Source organism: Bos indicus, chromosome 8 (assembly GCF_029378745.1).
Source record: "Bos indicus isolate NIAB-ARS_2022 breed Sahiwal x Tharparkar chromosome 8, NIAB-ARS_B.indTharparkar_mat_pri_1.0, whole genome shotgun sequence".
NCBI lineage: Eukaryota > Metazoa > Chordata > Mammalia > Artiodactyla > Bovidae > Bos > Bos indicus.
In genome coordinates, this window is record NC_091767.1 from 112,227,828 (window position 1) to 112,248,908 (window position 21,081).

General features: G+C 48.0%; 1 protein-coding gene across 1 annotated transcript in view; it reads right to left on the minus strand.

Moving 5' to 3' along the window:
- SNTG2 (syntrophin gamma 2) overlaps positions 1 to 20,472 on the minus strand; it is a 120,169-nt gene extending 99,697 nt beyond the window's left edge. The window contains exon 1 of the mRNA XM_070795450.1: positions 20,347 to 20,472. Coding sequence (XP_070651551.1) covers positions 20,347 to 20,406 — 60 coding nt within the window. The 5' untranslated portion in view covers positions 20,407 to 20,472. The remainder of the gene's footprint in view (positions 1 to 20,346) is intronic.
- Positions 20,473 to 21,081: the final 609 nt, after the last annotated feature.

Sequence of the window (21,081 nt, forward strand, 5' to 3'; positions counted from 1 at the left end):
CAGCGGACACAAACCCTGCTGCTTTGGAAGAGGGAAATGTCTTAATCACACAAGCTGCTGTAGCATGAAATCCTTTCCTGCCAGTTTCTGATTTGCCCAAAAGAAAAAAAAAGCAACCAGGCTTTCATCTAATGGAACTAGGCACAAGTGTTTGGGTAGATTTTCTTTTTCAGAATCTGCTATTCACTGAGGAAAAGGCAATTACTCTACAGGAGGTGGGGTTTTCCTCAGGAGGCAGTTTTTCTTCCTTGGAAACCAGATTGTGTTCCAGAAAGAAGTGATTTACACACATTTGGTTCTTCAGCAACACTCGATGATTGGATTTTGTATCTTCACAAATTGAGGTGATTGCTCTCAGGGAAAAATGAACAAAGGGTTTCCTGGGAACAAAAGCAATGTATAATGGACTTGTGCCAAGAGCATCTTTCCCAGCAAACTGTGTAGCTCAGCACATCTCTCTTCTATTGCTACGGAAGAAAAAGTCCTGTAAAAGAAACAAAAAAGTCTACATCCATCCCAGTTAAACTGTGATGCTGAAACTCCCTCTCTCCTATTGAAAAACCAGTGCCGGACCTGCACACTTCAGACCTGGGCTCAGGACAGGAAAGCGGTCCTGTGTCACCCCGGGCCCCGGGGGCCCCGCCCCCAGAGCCAGAGCCGACGCCCCGCCCCCCGAGCCAGCGCCGACGAGGGCCTCCGCCCTGGGCTTCCTCTGCGTTCACATGCCCCGCGCCGCCCTGGATCCTGCGCCGGGCTCTGCCCTCCTGACCCTGCCCGTCACCCTGCGCAGCACAGGGGGGTCTGCAGAGCGCAGGGGCTGTGGGGGGTTGGGAAACGGGCACTTTCTCTCATTTTGCTGTTTACTATGAAAATCACCCTTTCTCATCTGTTTTACCTGCAAAGAGAGGCCCTAACCCTGAGCTGTGGTTGAAAACTCGACCCTTACACATGACACCTGATTAGACTGCAGCGTGTGTGATAAAGAATTAACTGCAGACAAAACGAAGGCTAATCTGATCGCTCTGAGTTTGAGACAGGCTGTAATGAGCTCACGGATACTCTGTGGGCATTCAATGGGCTGGAAAGTTGGAAATACAACATTAAGAGTTAAAACATCTTTAAGTGGAAAATCGCTCTAGCAGCTGTTGAAAGAAGCCCACGTATTTGCATAATAAGTGGCACTGATTGTTCCTATTCTTGCAGTCTCAAGAAAGGGAAATACCTTTTAAAAGGAGAACAGAAAAAGATCACAGGGAAGGAGCCCTTTGCCTAAAACCATGTTTTGAGGGAAATATTCCTCAGCTCAAAGCCCCAGGAAAGTTTCAGATGCCACCCAGCTCCCCAGAGGGAACTCAGGAGGTGAAGAAGCCAGTTCAGTCCACCACTCTGGAGACGCGGGGTCAAGGGGTCAGTGAGAAGGTGGGAGAGGCAGCTCCCAGCTGTCCCCAGACCCCCCAGACCCACTGAGACTGCTGGCTCTGCCTCTGGCCCCATCCGGGTCCAGGAAGGATGCTGCCTCTGTGCCAGCAGGAGGGCAGACACGATGCCTACTGGGGACTGACCCCTGGCAGCCTGACGTCACCACTGCACAGCGCTGTGCCCACAGGGATCAGCCACATTGCGACACAGCCTGTCCCCTCCGTCCAACCAGCCCATCACTGAGTTTCTGTGAGACCATGAATGGCACTTCTGTGGAGAAGAGGAGCCCTCGCTGAGTCCTCAGGCTTGGTTCTGAGCAGCCACAGCCAGGTGCCTATGAACACACAGCCCTCAACAGTCTAACTCAGCATAGCGTGCCAGGCAGACAAACTATGTCCCCACTCACAACAGAATTAAACATGAGTATCTAGAAACCCCGAAATATTTGGAAAGTGAACTATGTACTTCCTTGTAAACCATGAGTCACTGCAAGGATCAAAGAGCAAATGAGAAAATATTTTGACTGACTGCACGTGTGCTGTGTCCGCAAGAATCTCATTGGCATGCTCATCAGAAGCATGGATGTGGCCTTGCTCATGGCTAAGGAGTGTCACAGTGGGACTGAGGACACACAGCTGAGCCCCAGGAGACACAGGTGGGTCTGGAAGATGCCCTAGGCTCTGACCTCCCGAGGGGGTCCCGTGTGCTCTCTTGCAGGCAAAAGAGGTGCAGCCCTCATCGGACTGACACTCTGCATCTGGAGCACAGCACCATACTGGGGCAGAATAGATGAACACAGGAGTGCAGACTGCAAAGGAAGAAACAACAGCTCCCTTATCTGCTGATAACACCATCACCAACATAAAAAAAAATCCCAGAATCTACAGTCCTCCCACGCTTTGGTTGGGACAGGATGTATCTTTTTTCATATAGTTATAACTAGTTATAATCTCTTTATTTAAAGGCTAGTTTATATCCTTTGTATAGTTTTTTATCTTGGGTTCCTTTTGCAATCTTGGAAGTCTTTTTTTTTAATTAAAAATACAGCTCTTCAACTATCATTTATATTAGAAATAATTTTCTATCTTGTTTTGACTTTATTTCTAATTTGTCTATTTTTTTATGAGATTAAAAAATATTTTTTATAGTCTATCTGCCTTTTTCTTATGGCTTCTGCATTATAAATGCCTTTCCCAATCTTATAACACTCAGAGATAAAGTTTAAAGAAATATAGTTTGCAAAGAATGCTGACCATCAGATTTCTAAGAAACGCAAAGAGAAATAATCAAAAATACAAGAAAATAAGTAATACTTCACATTCCCTCATGTCCAGGTGAAATTCCCCACAAAGAGAAGAGGTGCTGTGCAGAGGGGCAGAATTCTCAGAGAAAATGCTGGAGGACTGCTTAGAACCAATGCCATCATGATACTGAATAACACAAAGGAAAAAAGGTCTTTCACGCACAGATGCAAACAGTCACCTGACCAGTGACAAGGCCACTGATGGCAGAGTTCTGAGGAGCAACAATGGGCATCAGAGGAAATACACTTCCAAAATACCAGCAAAAATAAACCAGAATTCTGTAAGTCCTGCAGAAGGAAGGTGTGGTAAAAAGGAGAGATTTCAGTCCTCAAGAGGCCTTTGCCATCTCTAAGGATGTTCTTTAGGGAGAACAGGGATCCCAGGAAGAACACCTACCATGACAAAGGGACAGCACAAGAAAAGTGAAGATGTGGAAAGAGCTTCTAGAAAAACCAGTAATAAAGCCTGACTTTGGAAGTTAACAGACAAGAGAGCACACCCTGTCAACAGAGGGCACTAGTGAGTCTGTGCCCGCTGGGAGTCTGGGGGCTCCCAGGTCTTGTTACAGGAACACACTCTTCTCTCGTCCACCTGGACCTCCTTTTCCAGCATCCTCAGCTCTAATGAGCAGCTGTGCTGGGTATAACATGTTGAACTGATAGTGTTTCTTTTTCCCTCAGCACCTTGGAGAGCGCCAGCCCACTGCCTTCTTCCCTGCATAGTCAGGGGAGAGATGCTAGATTTAGAAAATGAATCACACAAATCCATCCCCAAAACATGACTTACTGATGCATTTCTGACGAATGAAAACAACCAGCTTGAGAACTGGAAAGGCTTGTGGGATTTAGAAATCTGGCATTTTCTCCCCATGGGATTACGAACCGTGAGTCAACTTAACAGCTACCAAGGATTCCTAAGGGACACAGTCAACTTAGCCACAGATGAGCAAGCTGGCAAGAGCAACCTGGAGGGGCTGTGCTGGATTCCATACATAAGCAGACTTCACCACTAAATCCTTTCTCACGGGAACAGCTGCCAAGCCTCTCTGTTGATATAATAGACTATTGAGCAGAGATTTGGCAATATTGATGAATGTATCTAAAAAGTGTGCAAATCATCATTTTATAAAGAGACAATTTAAAACGCAGGACAAAAATTGCACCTAATGGATGGTTTTAGCTAATAGGATACATAGCAAAAAAAGCCAGAAGTGTATAAAATGCTAGCCACACACATGCGTCCAGGTCACACACTTTTCTTACGCTGTTCAACGTTTTAAACATTTTCCACACTGAGGCAGGAACATTATGTTACTATTCACACAAATTCCGAAACGTGAAATAAATAGATTTAAACTGAAGGTGATAGAAAGAGCCAGGACCCACAGGGAGGACCGGGGAGGGGCTGGATGCAGCCTGTGACCTGCTTCTGAGGTCAGCCGCACCCCTGCCACCTAGTCCTCCCCTTCCGGCTCCAGCCCCAGGGCAGCAAGGGGCTTTCACAGCAAAGGTGGTGACACCGCCCTGACCCCACAGGGACTCCACTGGCTGAACCACCATCTCTTTCTCCCCAGGACTCCAGTCTCTGCTCTACTCCATAACCTGCAGTGCAGGGTCCAAACCAACCCCCACCTCCTGCCCACCTGTGACACAGAGACTACAAATCCAAAGTACTTCAGCTCCACCCAAAAATGAAAGGAACCTACAGGTCACAATGGAATTTGAGAAAGCAAAGGAAGGAAGTAGCATTAATGCACAAAGATCTGGGCTGGCTCCACCTATATCAGAAAGAGAATGCATAAGACTCATCAATCTTAGCCAGCGTTTTGTGTCTTGTCCTGATGGGAAAGCTTTTCAATTTTACCTCCTCTTTTTAACTGCCAGCTTTTTCCTCTTCATTGTATTAAGTTTTCTGTTACTTAATTTAACATAGTCAACAAAGAATCTGAAATGCAGTACCTGGATGCAATCTCAAAAACAACAGAATGATCTCTGTTTGTTTCCAAGGCAAACCATTCAATATCATGGTAATCCAAGTCTATGCCCCAGCCAGTAATGCTGAAGAAGCTGAAGTTAAATGGTTCTATGAAGACCTACAAGACCTTCTAGAACTAAGACCCAAAAAAGATGTTCTCTTCATTATAGGGGAATGGAATGCAAAAGTAGGAAGTCAAGAGATACCTGGGGTAACAGGCAAATTTGGCCTTAGAGTACAGAATTAAGCAGGGCAAAGGCTAACAGAGTTTTGCCAAGAGACACACTGGTCATGGCAAACACCATCTTCCAACAACAAAAGAGAAGACTCTACACATGGACATCACCAGATGGTCAATACCAAAATCAGATCGATTATATTCTTTGCAGCCAAAGATGGAGAAGCTCTACACAGTCAGCAAAAACAAGACAGGGAGCTGACTGTGGCTCAGATCATGAACTCCTTATTGCCAAATTCAGACTTAAATTGAAGAAAGTAGGGAAAACCACTAGATCATCAGGCATGACCTAAATCAAATCCCTTACAATTATACAGTGGAAATGAGAAATAGATTCAAGGGATTAGATCTGATAGACAGAGTCCCTGAAGAACTATGGACAGAGGTTCGTGATACTGTTGAGAAGGCAGTGATCACGATCATCCTCAAGAAAAATAAATGCAAAAAGGCAAAATGGTTGTCTTAGGAGGCCTTACAAACAGCTATGAAAAGAAGAGAAGTGAAAGGCAAAGGAGAAAAAGAAAGATATACCCATTTGAATGCAGAGCCCCAAAGAGGAGCAAGGAGAGATAAGAAAGACTTCCTCAGTGATCAATGCAAAGAAATAGAGGAAAACAATAGAATGGGAAAGGCTAGAGATTTCTTTAAGAAAATTAGATATGAAGGGAACTTTTCATGCAAAGATGGGCACAATAAAGGACAAGCAGAAGATATTAAGAAGAGGTGGCAAGAATATACAGAAAAACTGTATAAAAAAGAACTTCATGACCCAGATAATCACGATGATGTATCCACTAACCTAGAGCCAGACATCTTGGAATGTGAAGTCAACTGGGCCTTAGGAAGCATCACTGTGAACAAAGCTAGTGGAGATGATGAAATTCCAGCTGAGCTATTTCAAATCCTGAAAGATGATGCTGTGAAAGTGCTGCACTAAACATGCCAGCAAATTTGGAAAACTCAGCAGTGGCCACAGGACAGGAAAAGGTCAGTTTTCATTCCAATCCCAAAGAAAGGCAATGCCAAAGAATGCTCAAACTACCACACAATTGCACTCATCTCACATGCTAGCAAAGTAATGATCAAAATTCTCCAAGCCAGGCTCCAACAGTATGTGAACCATGAACTTCCAGATGTTCAAGCTGGTTTTAGAAAAGACGGAGGAACCAGAGATCAAATTGCCAACATCTGCTGGATCATTGAAAAAGCAAGAGTTCAGAGAACATCTACTTCTGCTTTATTGACTATGCCAAAGCCTTTGACTGTGTGGATCACAACAAACTGTGGAAAATTCTAAAAGAGATGGGAATACCAGACCACCTGACCTGCCACCTGAGAAATCTGCATGCAGGTCAAGAAGCAACACTTAGAACTGGACATGGAACAACAGACTGGTTTCAAATAGGGAAACAAGTACGACAAGGCTGTATATTGTCACCCTGCTTATTAAACATATGCAGAGTACATCATGAGAAACGCTGGGCTGGATGAAAAACAAGTTGGAATCAAGATTGCCGGGAGAAATATCATTAACCTCAGATATGCAGATGACACCACCCTTATTGAAGAAAGTGAAGAAGAACTAAAGAGCCTCTTGATGAAACTGAAAGAGAGTGGAAAAGTTGGCTTAAAACTCAACATTCAGAAAATTAAGATCATGGCATCTGGTTGTATCACTTCATGGCAAATAGATGGGGAAACAATCCAAACAGTGACAGACTTTATTTTCTTGGGCTCCAAAATCACTGCAGATGGTGATTGCAGCCATGAAATTAAAATACACTTGCTCCTTAGAAGGAAAGTTATGACCAACCTAGACAGCATATTAAAAAGCAGAGACATTACTTTGCCGACAAAGGTCTGTCTAGTCAAGGCTATGGTTTTTCCAGTGGTCATGTATGGATGTGAGAGTTGGACTATAAAGAAAGCTGAGCGCTGAAGAATTGATGCTTTTGATCTGTGGTGTTGGAGAAGACTCTTGAGAGTCCCTTGGAGTATGAGGAGATCCAACCAGTCCATCCTAAAGGAGATCAGTCCTGGGTGTTCACTGGAAGGACTGATGTTGAAGCTGAAACTCCAATACTTTGGCCACCTGATGCAAAGAGCTGACTCATTTGAAAAGACCCTGATGCTGGGAAAGATTGAGGGCAGGAGGAGAAGGGGACGCCAGAGGATGAGATGGTTGGATGGCATCACTGACTCAATGGACATGAGTTTGAGTAAACTGTGGGAATTGGTGATGGACAGGGAGGCCTGGCATGCTGCAGTCCACGGGGTAGAAAGAGTCGGATATGACTCAGCGACTGAACTGAACTGAACTGAATTTAGCATATCATGTTATATATGCTCATATCAAATTAATAAACTACATTATCTGATTTAGAAATTAAGTTTTAACATGACTAAATCTTATCTAAGCATCAGTTCAGTTCAGTTCAGTCGCTCAGTCATGTCCAATTCTTTGCGACTCCATGGACTGCAGCATGCCAGGCTTCCCTGTCCGTCACAACTCCCGAAGCTCGCTCAAACTCATTCCATTGAGTCAGTGATGCCATCCAGCCATCTCATACTGTTGTCCCCTTCTCCTCCTGCCTTCAATCTTTCCCAGCATCAGGGTCTTTTCAAATGAGTCAGTTCTTCACATCAGGTGGCCAAAGTATTGGAGTTTCAGCTTCAACATCAGTCCTTCCAATGAATATTCAGGACTGATTTCCTTTAGGATGGACTGGTTGGATCTAAGCATTGCACTTCCTATATATACTATTAGTTATTTTTTCCTATTTCATTTTGGTAGTTAGAACAAATATATATTATATAAAGAGAAGGAGTAGTTAATACGTATGTGATTGAGCATGTCATTATTCATCTTTGATTATCACCAATTTCAGAATTGTATTCTAATTTCTTAAATCTTAGAGAAATACAAGGGTTTTGAAATGTGAAAGTGTTAGTTGCTCAGTCACTCCCAACTCTTTGTGGCCCCATGGACTATGTAGCCTACCAGGTTCCTCTGTCCATGGGATTTTCCAGGCAAGAATACTGGAGTGGGTAACCCTTCCCTTCTCCAGGGGATCTGCCCAACCCAGGGATAGAACCTGGGTCTCCTCCATTGCAGGCAGATACTTTACTGTCTGAGCCACCAAGGTGAACATTATTCCAAAATCCTGAGTGTCATTAAGAATTGACTATATTATAACTATATTATAGTTTCTGGTCTTACATTGAGATCTTTAATCCATTTTGAGTTTATTTTTGTATATGGTGTTAGAAAGTGTTCTAGTTTCATTCTTTTACAAGTGGTTGACCAGATTTCCCAGCACCACTTGTTAAAGAGATTGTCTTTAATCCATTGTATATTCTTGCCTCCTTTGTCAAAGATAAGGTGTCCATATGTGCGTGGATTTATCTCTGGGCTTTCTATTTTGTTCCATTGATCTATATTTCTGTCTTTGTGCCAGTACCATACTGTCTTGATAACTGTGGCTTTGTAGTAGAGCCTGAAGTCAGGTAGGTTGATTCCTCCAGTTCCATTTTTCTTTCTCAAGATTGCTTTGGCTACTCGAGGTTTTTTGTATTTCCATACAAATTGTGAAATTATCTGTTCTAGCTCTGTGAAGAATACTGTTGGTAGCTTGATAGGGATTGCATTGAATCTATAAATTGCTTTGGGTAGTATACTCATTTTCACTATATTGATTCTTCCAATCCATGAACATGGTATATTTCTCCATCTATTAGTGTCCTCTTTGATTTCTTTCACCAGTGTTTTATAGTTTTCTATATATAGGTCTTTAGTTTCTTTAGGTAGATATATTCCTAAGTATTTTATTCTTTTCGTTGCAATGGTGAATGGAATTGTTTCCTTAATTTCTCTTTCTGTTTTCTCATTATTAGTGTATAGGAATGCAAGGGATTTCTGTGTGTTGATTTTATATCCTGCAACTTTACTATAATCATTGATTAGTTCTAGTAATTTTCTGGTGGATGTAAGACCAGAAACTATAAAACTCCTAGAGGAGAACATAGGCAAAACACTCTCTGACATACATCACAGCAGGATCCTCTATGACCCACCTCCCAGAATATTGGAAATAAAAGCAAAAATAAACAAATGGGACCTAATTAAACTTAAAAGCTTCTGCACATCAAAGGAAACTATTAGCAAGGTGAAAAGACAGCCTTCAGAATGGGAGAAAATAATAGCAAATGAAGCAACCGACAAACAACTAATCTCAAAAATATACAAGCAACTCCTACAGCTCAACTCTAGAAAAATAAATGACCCAATCAAAAAAAATGGGCCAAAGATCTAAATAGACATTTCCCCAAAGAAGACATACAGATGGCTAACAAACACATGAAAAGATGCTCAACATCACTCATTATCAGAGAAATGCAAATCAAAACCACTATGAGATACCATTTCACACCAGTCAGAATGGCTGTGATCCAAAAGTCTACAAATAATAAATGTTGGAGAGGGTGTGGAGAAAAGGGAACCCTCTTACACTGTTGGTGGGAATGCAAACTAGTACAGCCACTATGGAGAACAGTGTGGAGATTCCTTAAAAAACTGGAAATAGAACTGCCTTATGATCCAGCAATCCCACTGCTGGGCATACACAATGAGGAAACCAGAAGGGAAAGAGACACGTGTACCCCAATGTTCATCGCAGCACTGTTTATAATAGCCAGGACATGGAAACAACCTAGATGTCCATCAGCAGATGAATGGATAAGAAAGCTGTGGTACATATACACAATGGAGTATTACTCAGCCATTAAAAAGAATGCTTTTGAATCAGTTCTAATGAGGTGGATGAAACTGGAGCCTATTATACAGAGTGAAGTAAGCCAGAAGGACAAACACCAATACAGTATACTAACGCATATATATGGAATTTAGAAAGATGGTAACGATAACCCTGTATACGAGACAGCAAAAGAGACACTGATGTATAGAACAGGCTTATGGACTCTGTGGGAGAGGGAGAGGGTGGGAAGATTTGGGAGAATGGCATTGAAACATGTGAAATGTCATGTATGAAACGAGATGCCAGTCCAGGTTCAATGCACGATGCTGGATGCTTGGGGCTGGTGCACTGGGACGACCCAGAGGGATGGTATGGGGAGGGAGGAGGGAGGAGGGTTCAGGATGGGGAACACATGTATAATCTTTTTTAAATTAAAATTGAATAAAAAAAATAACTATATTAACATCAGCATCACTGACTCAATGGACATGAGTTTGAGCAAACTTTGGGAGACAGTGAAGGACAGGGAAACCTGGCGGGCTGCAGTCCATGGAGTCACAAAGAACTAGACACGACTCAGTGACTTAACAAACAACAGCAACATCAAAATATAAAAATACACAAATATTATTTATATTGCATCTTAAAATTAAAAGTTCTGTAGGTTCAAATTATTTTTTATTTCTTTCTGGGTCTTAAGTGAATCAATTTCTTTTCAAAATACCACTGACTTCAATCACAAGAGATTTTAGCACTAAATCCTGGTTTCCACTGCATTTCAAATCCTAAACACCAGATGGTCGACATCAAAATCAGATTGATTATATTCTTTTCAGCCAAAGATGGAGAAGCTCTATACAGTCAGCAAAAACAAGACCTGGAGCTGACTGTGGCTCGGATCATGAACTCCTTATTGCCAAATTCAAACTGAAATTGAAGAAAGTGGAGAAAACCACTAGACCACTCAGGTATGACCTAAATCAAATCCCTTATGACCTAAGAGTGGAAGTGAGAAATAGATTTAAGGGACTAGGTCCGATAGATAGAGTGCCTGATGAACTATGGAATGAGGTTCGTGACATTGTACAGGAGACAGGGATCAAGATCATCCCCAAGAAAAAGAAATGCAAAAAAAGCAAAATGGCTATCTGAGGAGGCCTTACAAATAGCTGGGAAAAGAAGGGAAGCAAAAAGCAAAGGAGAAAAGGAAAGATATACCCATTTGAATGCAGAGTCCCAAAGAATAGCAAGGAGAGATAAGAAAGCCTTCCTCAGTGATTAACGCAAAGAAATGGAGGAAAACAACAGAATGGGAAAGACTAGAGATCTCTTCAAGAAAATTAGAGATACCAAGAGAATATTTCATGCAAAGATGGGCTCAAAAACAGACAGAAATGGTAGGGACCTAACAGAAGCAGAAGATATTAAGAAGAGGTGGCAAGAATACACAGAAGAACTGTACAGAAAAGATCTTCACGACCCAGATAATCATGATGGTGTGACCACTCACCTAGAACCAGACATCCTGGAATGTGAAGTCAAGTGGGCCTTAGGAAGCATCACTACGAACAAAGCTAGGGGAGGTGATGGAATTCCAGTTGAGCTATTCCAAATCCTGAAAGATGATGCTGTGAAAGTGCTGCACTCAATATGCCAGCCAATTTGGAAAACTCAGCAGTGACCACAGGACTGGAAAAGATCAGTGTTCATTCCAATCCCAAAGAAAAGCAATGCCAAAGAATGTTCAAACTACCGCACAATTGCACTCATCTCACAGGCTAGTAAAGTAATGCTTAAAAGTCTCCAAGCTGAACTTCCAGATGTTCAAGCTAGTTTTACAAAAGACAGAAGAAGCAGAGATCAAATTGCCAACATCTGCTGGATCATGGAAAAAGCAAGAGAGTTCCAGAAAAACATCTATTTTTTCTTTATTGACTATGCCAAAGCCTTTGACTGTGTGGATCACAATAAACTTTGGAAATTCTAAAAGAGATGGGAATACCAGACCACCTGATCTGCCTCTTGAGAAACCTGTATGCAGATCAGGAAGCAACAGTTAGAACTGGACATGGAACAACCGACTGGTTTCAAATAGGAAAAGGAGTACGTCAAGGCTGTATATTGTCACCCTGCTTATTTAACTTCTATGCAGAGTACGTCATGAGAAATGCTGGGCTGGATGAAGCACAAGCTGGAATCATGATTGCTGGGAGAAATATCAATAACCTCAGATATACAGATGATACCACCTTTATGGTACAAAGTGAAGAAGAACCAAAGAGCCTCTTGATGAAAGTGAAAGAGGAGAGTGAAAAATTTGGCTTGAAGCTCAACATTCAGAAAACTAAGATCTGGTGTCATCACTTCATGGCAAATAGATGGGAAACAGTGGAAACAGTGTCAGACTTTATTTTTCTGGGCTCCAAAATCACTGCAGATGGTGATTGCAGCCATGAAATTAAAAGATGCTTACCCCTTGGAAGGAAAGTTATGACCAATATAGACAGCGTATTAAAAAGCAGAGACATTAGTTTGCCGAGACATTAGTTTTCCAAGACATTACTTTGCCGACAAAGGTCCATCTAGTCAAGGCTATGGTTTTACCAGTAGTCATGTATGGATGTGAGAGTTGGACTATAAAGAAAGGTGAGTGCTGAAGAATTGATGCTTTTGAACTATGGTGTTGGAGAAGACTCTTGAGAGTTCCTTGGACTGCAAGGAGATCCAACCAGTCCATCCTAAAGGAGATCAGTCCTGGGTGTTCACTGGAAGGACTGATGCTGAAGCTGAAACTCCAATACTTTGGCCACCTGATGGAAGAGCTGACTCATTTGAAAAGACCATGATGCTGGGAAAGATTGAGGGCAGGAGGAGAAGGGGACAACAGAGGATGAGATGGCTGGATGGCATCACTGCCTCAGCGGACATGGGTTTGGGTGAACTCTGGGGGTTGGTGATGGACAGGGAAGTCTGGCGTGCCCTGGTTCATGGGGTCGCACAGTCAGACACGACTGGGCGACTGAACTGAACTGAAACACTAGCTTTGGCAAGTGACTTCAGAGTTTTTCTGTAAAGCAATTGCAGGAAATTCACAAAACTTCTGTCAGCCCAGCTTCACTAAAATATCACTTCTTTGAAGAATCAAAAAATCCGCCATGTGTTACATCAAATCTTGCATTAGGTATTCACCAGTTACCACTGCAATGAGATAGAAATTAGAAGTTAAACACCACAGATATTTTGTTTATGTTAATAGATATTCAATGTATAATAATAAAGGAAAATCTCCAAAAAATTCTGTTCTAAAAATTTATTAAACGATTTATCTTACAGTTTTTAACGGAAACTAGAAAATGTTTATGTTTGAAGTTTTCAACATACTAGAAAAGGTAACTTAGAAATGCAGTTCTGAGGGAAGAGAGAAAAAATACTTTAAACTTTCCTCTTCAAAAACTAATTCATAGTCGTTGTTCCAGAGACAGGAGGATTCTCCGCATTGTCCTCCTGGCCTTACAGGTGAGTCACAGAGAGGCGGGCACCACCTGCAACGCGGAGCCACCAAAGAGGGTCCAGACCCCAAGCCTGGAGTACGGGCTGCAGCCAGCAGCTGACGGGCGGGGAGCCGGCTGAGACCCGCGCGGAGAGCTGGGATCACGTGCCCGTCACTCGAAGCACGTGCTTGCGTCTCTCCCTCACCCACCCACACAAGTCTGCAATTACCTGAAACCTCCCGCCCGTCTCACACGATAACCGCGGAAGCTGGAGTGTGTCCACGCAGCCTGGCTGTCTCATCAAGCCCACCGGACCGGCACACCCACACCGGGCCAGCGCGTCCTCAGAGCCCCACAGACGGGCACCACCCAGACAGGGCCAGTGCCCCGCGGACGGGCACCATCCGCACCGGGCCAGCGCATCTCCAGCACCCCGCGATGGGCACACCCGGACCGGGCCAGCGAGACCCCAGCGCCCCGCGGACGGGCACCACCTGAGCCGGGCCAGCGCGTCCCCAGCGTTCCTCAGACAGGCACCACCTGCGCCGGGCCAGCGCATCCCCAGCGCCCCTCAGACGGGCACCACCCTGATCAGGCCAGCGCGTCCCCAGCGCCCCGTGGACGGGCACCACCTGAGCCGGGCCAGCGAGTCCCCAGCACCCCGCAGACGGGCACCACCCTGATCGGGTCAGCGCGTCCCCAGAGCCCCGTGGACGGGCACCACCTGAGCCGGGCCAGCGCGTCCCCAGCGCCCCGCAGACGGGCACCACCCTGATCGGGCCAGCGCGTCCCCAGCACCCCGCGGACGGGCACCACCTGCGCCGGGCCAGCGCGTCCCCAGCGCCCCGCAGACGGGCACCACCCGGACCGTGCCAGCGCATCCCCAGCGTCCACCGGACGGGCACTACCCACACCAGGCCAACACGTCCCCAGTGCCCCGCGGCCTCAGGGGTCCGCCTGGCCCAGGTGACGGTGAGGCGGAACTCCACCTAACAAATACTGCACAGAATTGTAACATGAAAGGTCAGCTAACGGAGTCATTCGGTAAAGTGTGATTATCTGAAGAGCAACCATTAAGGATAATGTTCAGTAGGACAGAGGTGGGAAGAGAATATGCTACATTTTACCATTAATAGTGATGCCAGTTTATACGAGTGATATTAAGATACAGCTATTATAAAAATATAAAGGCAAGGTTTTATTCAAACCCAAAACAGCTAATCATAATTACAAATTCTCAGAACAAGAGCCAGAAACAGAACTGGCTTCCTCAGTCACAGCATTATGTACCTAAACTGGGATGAATCCTTCGATTCAGCTAGTGCCTGTGTATCGGCCATCGGGTACCAGGGTCTCACTGACTCATCCAGTCCTGAGTCTCTTTCTGGAAGAAAGGGGACTCTCCCACTGACTCACAAGCAGCATCTCTGGCGAAGCCGCCATTCTGCCCTTTCCAAAGGCAATCACTGACGGAGACTGGTCCACACGTACACCCGCGAGCGGGACGAGGCTCGTGAAGCACACAGGCACGGATACTGGACAGAAGCGGCTTCCGACAGCAGAGGAGCAGCGGGCCGAGGACAGCAGGAGCTAGCAGGGCTAACGCAGGCGGGGACGGACACCGACCCGGCGGGGTTCAGAAGGGAGGCGCGGCCGAGCCGGCTGACGTCAGCGTCGGGCCGAGGAAGCACGCACTAAAGCCCAGGGCAGCCACCGGGACACCAGAGCCAGAGACGGTGAGCGCCGGGGCGGCTGCGTCCAGAGAAGGTGCGCGCTGGGGGTGGGGGTGGCGGGTGGGTGCTGGTGCTGCTTCTGACGCATAAACACAGAGACCGAGCTTCAAGAGGAGGTTACGAGGTGGGTCCCAGGAGTGTTAACTGACCAGCCGGGCGGGGCTCCAAGGGGCCCCGCGATGGCTATTAGTGGGCTTCAAGGGCAGTTTAACCAGAGGGTGAGGCTCCCTGGAAACAAGAAAAGGACCCACAGCAGAAGGTCCGCATGCCCCACTCGCAGAGCCAAAGCAGAGGACCAGCTCTGCTGAGCTCATAGCCCACCTCCCAGCTCTTACTCAGGGAGGGAAGCTGGGCTCCTGGTCAGAGAACACCCGAGGCCCACAGCACTTTGATTCTGAAGGTCCAGTCACCAAAATGGGTGCGAACGTTGACAAACGTACTGTTTATTTTCAATACCAAATGTGCTAATTTCTGACAGGAATAACTGACAGCTTTGTCACACTTTCTAAATACAGACTGTTCCCCTAAACACTAGTTCAATGAACAAAAATGTCCCAATGTAGAAGTTGGGTTCATTCATGTGGTTATACTCTTACAGATAATAATTCATAAAATAGACAGCAAATTATACTCCTATTAAGAGAATTCACATTCATTCTAGAAATGGAATTTAATTCTTATAATCATTTGTCATTTAAACTACTTCCATCAAAATATAAATAATTACAGTTACTTCTCTTTTAGTCAACGCAATTACCACTCACTGCACAGGGGAAGGGTGTCTGCCTTCAGCTAAAGTCAGCATGAGAAATAAAGTGGTATGAATGCTAACAACAGCATGAGACTTGACCCTGAACCTTACCATTTATGTAACTGCAGGTATAACTCAGCGCCATAATACTAGGAGTTTTGGTGTCTATCAAAAATAGAGTTGATGTCCAAGGACAAGCAGATTTAGTCACTCACAGTAAGGACTGTAAGTAACACGCAGACTCAGCGCCAGGTGTGAGGTACAGAGAGACAGCTCTGGAGACCCCCTCAGGAGAAGCAGGTCAGCAAGGGTGCCGGGCTCCCCAGCAGGCCCCCTGGGAACCACCACTTAACTGGCCTTTTCTGACTGTTTCTAGCAATAACTGCTAATGGGTCCGCTAAGCAACTAAGAGGAGCAGTTTCAAAATTTCCCACTTCTTTGCTTAATCAAAACACAGCTAATTAGTAATGCTTGGCACCCCACTCCAGTGTTCTTGCCTGGAGAATCCCGGGGACGGCAGAGCCTGGTGGGCTGCCATCTATGGGGTCGCACAGAGTCGGACACACTGAAGCGACTTAGCAGCAGCAGCAGCAGCAGCAGCACAGGATGTAGAACTACAGCTTCCGCAGAAAACAGAAACGGTTTCACCAATAATCTTAACTGAAAAACACAACATCATAGTCTTCACCACACTTTTCAACAGCATCAAAGAGAAAGGCGAGGGGTGGGGAAGCAGGGCTCCAGGGTGCAGAGGCTGGTGCTCAGCACAGAACAGAGGGCACCTCGGCCTGGCCTGGGGGAAGGTGACCTCGAGTGTTTAGTGAGAACAAGCCCAGCCCTCACCAAGCCCGCAATCTGAGTGACAACAGTAACCAGCGAGAAACAAGAAAAAGCACAAGCAGTTTAAATGCAAATGCATTTTTCCATGAAATCCTCTTGTATTTTTCCTCCAGAAGTATTTCTTTAACCTGCCTTGGTTCATCTCAAAAAATGCATGTAGATTAACTGGTGAGTTTCTGAGGATGCTGGAATCAGATCTCAAAGGACTCTTAGAACCTGTGGTGACCCATGGGCCAAAGCGCAGATAAAACCAAGGAGGGTCTTGGAATGCAGGGACGAAAAAACCAGACCCTTATTGTCCTTCTGGCCCCCATGTTGTAACTATTAGAGGAACAGTATAACCTGTCTCCCCTCCTACGCCACAGGGAGAAGGTACTTGCCCTACCCTTCCCCCGCCCAGTACACATGCCTCATCCAATCAGCAAGTGACCCGCAAGACCCCGTCCCACGCCTTGTACCCTGGGTATAAAAGTGGACTGAGGACCCTGTCCAACGTCGGCTCTCCCTCCAGCTGGCCCGCTGCTCTAACAGCGTCTCCCACTCTAATTAACTTTATTTCCCTCTCATTCTGTCTCACGTCTGGAAATTCTTTTCCAACCCGTGCCCGGACCACGACAGAACCCAAACCGCAGGTTCTTCGGGTGGCGGTGGAGGTGGCAGGGGACACATGGTCCCCAGTTCCCATCCTGCTGGGGCCACCCACTGCCCACGTCCATGAGCTCAGGGGGAGTGTCTGCTCTGTGCGGCCAATACAGGGCCCTGGGTGCAGAGAGGACCCCACGCGCCTGATGCCATGAGCTTCCCGTGGTGACAGGCGAGCCTCCAGGACACGCACGGCCATCCTGATTCTGCAGCCAGGGTGCCCAGTCACAGACAGGGAACCGACTGTGAGCCCACTGACTGACTCCCCTCCCTCTGTCTGGAGGATAAAGCAGCTCAGTGTCTCCACCTGCCACTCTTCCCTGGAATTCAATCTGTGGAGCTCTGCCGTCAGCCCTGCCTCCTGCACGTCTCCTGGGACATTATGGGACGTGGGGGCTACTGCTGAAACTTTAAAAGCCATATTTATGCTTCTGCAGCCATACAGACATGCAGATATAAAAGGTCACTGTTCCTCATACTTTGCCTGGTGAAATATGGCATATTTTTACATCAGATAGTTTCAATAAATAAGCATACTTTTTTAAACTTGTATCTTGTTAAAATGTTCACATACCTCCTGAAAAAACCAGGTAATTCCCCGTTTTTAAAGATGTCCGTCTTGCTTATGACGTCACAGACACCATCAGAAGTTTCACGCCTATCTCAAAGATGAGTCAGCTGGGACGAGAGACACGTGATGAGCATGAAGCACAAGGACAGCCTCCCCCAGGTTACCGGGCTACCCGGGGGGATTCCCCACTCCCCGCGTGTCCCGGGTAACCCAGCTCCCTAACTAGACGAGGAAGTGGTGACGTTACCAGACACACACTTCTCATGACCTGACAGGCTCTCACTTCCAGTCAGCACGCTCACTCTGAGATCCACACCTGACTGGCGCTCCCAGTCCGCGAGCAGAAGCCTCCACTGGAGCAGCAGCGTGCATTAAAAACCGAAATGTGCGTTCAGCACAAACCAGCCAGTGTCTGAACGCGAAAGCGGGCACACTGGTGGATCTCTCCCGCGGGGTTTATCCACACGGCGGGGTCGGGGAGGCAGGTAAACCAGGGCTCGACCCAGGGAACGTGTGCGCCAGGGAGCAGGTCTAATGCAAGAGACACAGACGCTCCAATCCTGAGCAAGGGACACTCAAGCGAGGCCAAGTTCTCATGATTCAAAGCAGCAATCAGAAAGAACATGTTGTTTTGCTGATTTAAAAAAACAAGATGTTTACAGCTAGAATTATAATGGGTTGAAAACAACTTTCCTAAATGTCATCACTGTCTAATTAGAAGCACTAAGTTCTCCTTCTTAACTGAAATGTAAGTAACTAGGCACATTCAGTGATGTCATGGATAGTTACTGATAGGAAATACAGCAAATCCGCATGGCTGTCCAGACGCCAGGGATTCAAGGGAAAACCAATGGCCGTTAGAGGCCAACAGTGCAAAGACATTTAGTGCCAAGGCAGGCTCCATCCATGGCTGTGTGCGCTGAACGTTCCTGTTGGAAAAGACATGTGTAGGGAGAACACGTAACAGACTCATTTGATTAATGAATAAATGAGCCCTGAGCCTGCTGTGGGCCCGAGCACTCAGCACCCAGCACGCCTGGGGACCCGTGACACCACACCAGAGACAGCATCCCTGGTCTTGCAGCTCCGAGTTCCTCTTCCAGCCCGCGTCCTCGGGTGCTGATGGAACCCCGGGCAGCAAGAGGTGCGGGGCATCACGTCCTCAAGACTCTGACTACGAAGGAAGCAGTCATCACACCATCACAGCTCGGCAAACAGCGTGCAACCCTTGTCTGAGCCCCAGATTTAGTGCCTAAGGAGCCAGCACTTAGCACTCCACAGACTGTTTATTTGAGGATCCGCCATTGACATATTTTTTAAAAGCTGAAGTTGCTGCCAATAACTCTTCTAGGAGGTGAATTATGCAGCAGGACAAATCCACTTGGTTCCTGAACTGTAATCACAGTGGCTGTAGACGGGACCCTCGGAAAGCCCCTCAGCTCCTGACCGAGGGCATGTCTGTCACCCCATGGGGGACAGAACCCCCAGCCTCCCCTTCTTAAGGACGCAGTTCACTTCCAGCACCTCTTCCCAGTTTAATTTCCATCTGTAACAGCTGCAAATCTCCTCTGTGACAGAGTACTTCAAACAATCAACAGGGAGCTTTACCCGAAACTTCACTGAAAACTTGCTGGGGGAGGCAACTATTTCTACACATATTTAAAGAAAACCACACAGTCCTTAATACTGCCCTAGTTTAGAAACATGTCGACACAGGAGGATTTATAAAAGCCTTCAAACCACAGTCGCTGGAAACACAGCTCAGTTACCCTAAGAAGGCAGCTGAGTCCAGCGGGTGTCTCCTGCCTCTCCTGGGCTTGGGGCGTCTGTGGGGAGGGACCCCACTGGAGGCGGTCCCGCTTCTCCTGGGCCCCTGTCCTCAGACGGCTCCCAGACACTCTGCGAGGCTGGGTGCGACTCCAAGGCTCTTCCAGAACTTATCGTTTTTCTTTGGGGCACATTGCTGCTTCCCCGCAACAATGCAGAGATTGAAAAGTAAGAGCTGGGGGACCGTTTGAGGCAGGACTGAGAAGAGAAGTCACGCACACACGCACCCCGAACTGGTATCATGATCCAACACCAGGGCTGGGCTAACCCCAAAGTAGCGGGGCTCCCGGCCGGGGTAGGGACAGCACCGGACACAGGCCCCCCAAGACCGAGCTGAGCTCGGGGAGGCTCCCGCCTCGTGGGTTCAGGGGTCTCCGCGCCCCTGAACCCCCAAGCCCAGGAGCCGCTCGCAGGAACAGGAGGGACGAACCCAGAGCCCCCAGTCCCGGAAAACCTGCTTCACTGGGGCCACGAGTCCCCGCGCCTTCCAGCCCTCAACTCGGGAACAGGCAGACCCCACGAGTTTCCGTCTGGGGTGCTGGGGTGGGACGGCGGAGGGTCCCCGGCCGGGGGCTTGGGGACGGGGACGCAGGAGGGACGGAGGCGCCAGAAGGCGAGGGGAAGCCAGGTGAGAAGGGGGCGCAGGGAAGGAGGGAGACAGCGCGCAGAGAAGGGACGCCGGCAGGGACCCGGGCGCGAGGAAGGAGGCGCAGAGGGGAAGAGCGCCGCGAGGAGGGGGCTCGGGGAAGGAAGGGGCCGCGGAGCCAAGGCGGGCCGCGGGGAAGGAGGGGCGCGCACTCACCTGCAGGCGGCCCGGGCGCCCGCGGCGGGCAGCCGGGGGCGGGGGTCCCTCGGCGCTCATCGCCGCCGGCTCGGCGGGCCCGCGCTCCGGGGCCCGCGCCAGCCTCCCAGGGACCCGGGCGCCGCGTCCGAGCCCCAGTCGGCGCGGGCGGCGCTCAGGATTGGCTCGGCCTCGGCGGGCAGTGGGTGGGGGCGCCGAGCTCCTCCCATGAGCACCGCCCCGGGCCCGCCCCGGGGAGGAGGGGCGCGCCGCGGCCGAGGCGCGGGGGGCGCGCGCCCCGGGGGAGGTGGTGGTGGTGTCTGGGGGCTGCGGACACCCGCCCCAGGGTCTAGCGCTCCTCCCAGCCTGCGCCCCCTCCCCACCCCTGCACCCCAGAGGATCTGACGCGGGGAATCCCCTCCCGCCTCCCAGGACTTCCCCGCCTTCGGGTGGTCGCAGCCCGAAGCCTTCTGCGTCCTTGGCATCCCTCCCCTGTGGTCTTCCCAGCATCCGGAGCCTACGTCGGGCCCCGGGGACTGTCCAGAAAAGGAAAGAGCACGGGAGCCTCACCCGGCGCCGCGCCCCAAACCGCACGATCGACTCGGTTCCTCCCGGAGGCAGCGCGGACCTGAGACCCCGGACGCCCCGGGCACTGGGCTTGGGGATGCCCACCTCGCACTGCCGGGCAGTGAGGACTCGGGCAGGCACCGGCCGGTCGGCGGTCCCCTTGCTCGTCTGGGCAGTACTGGCTTACGC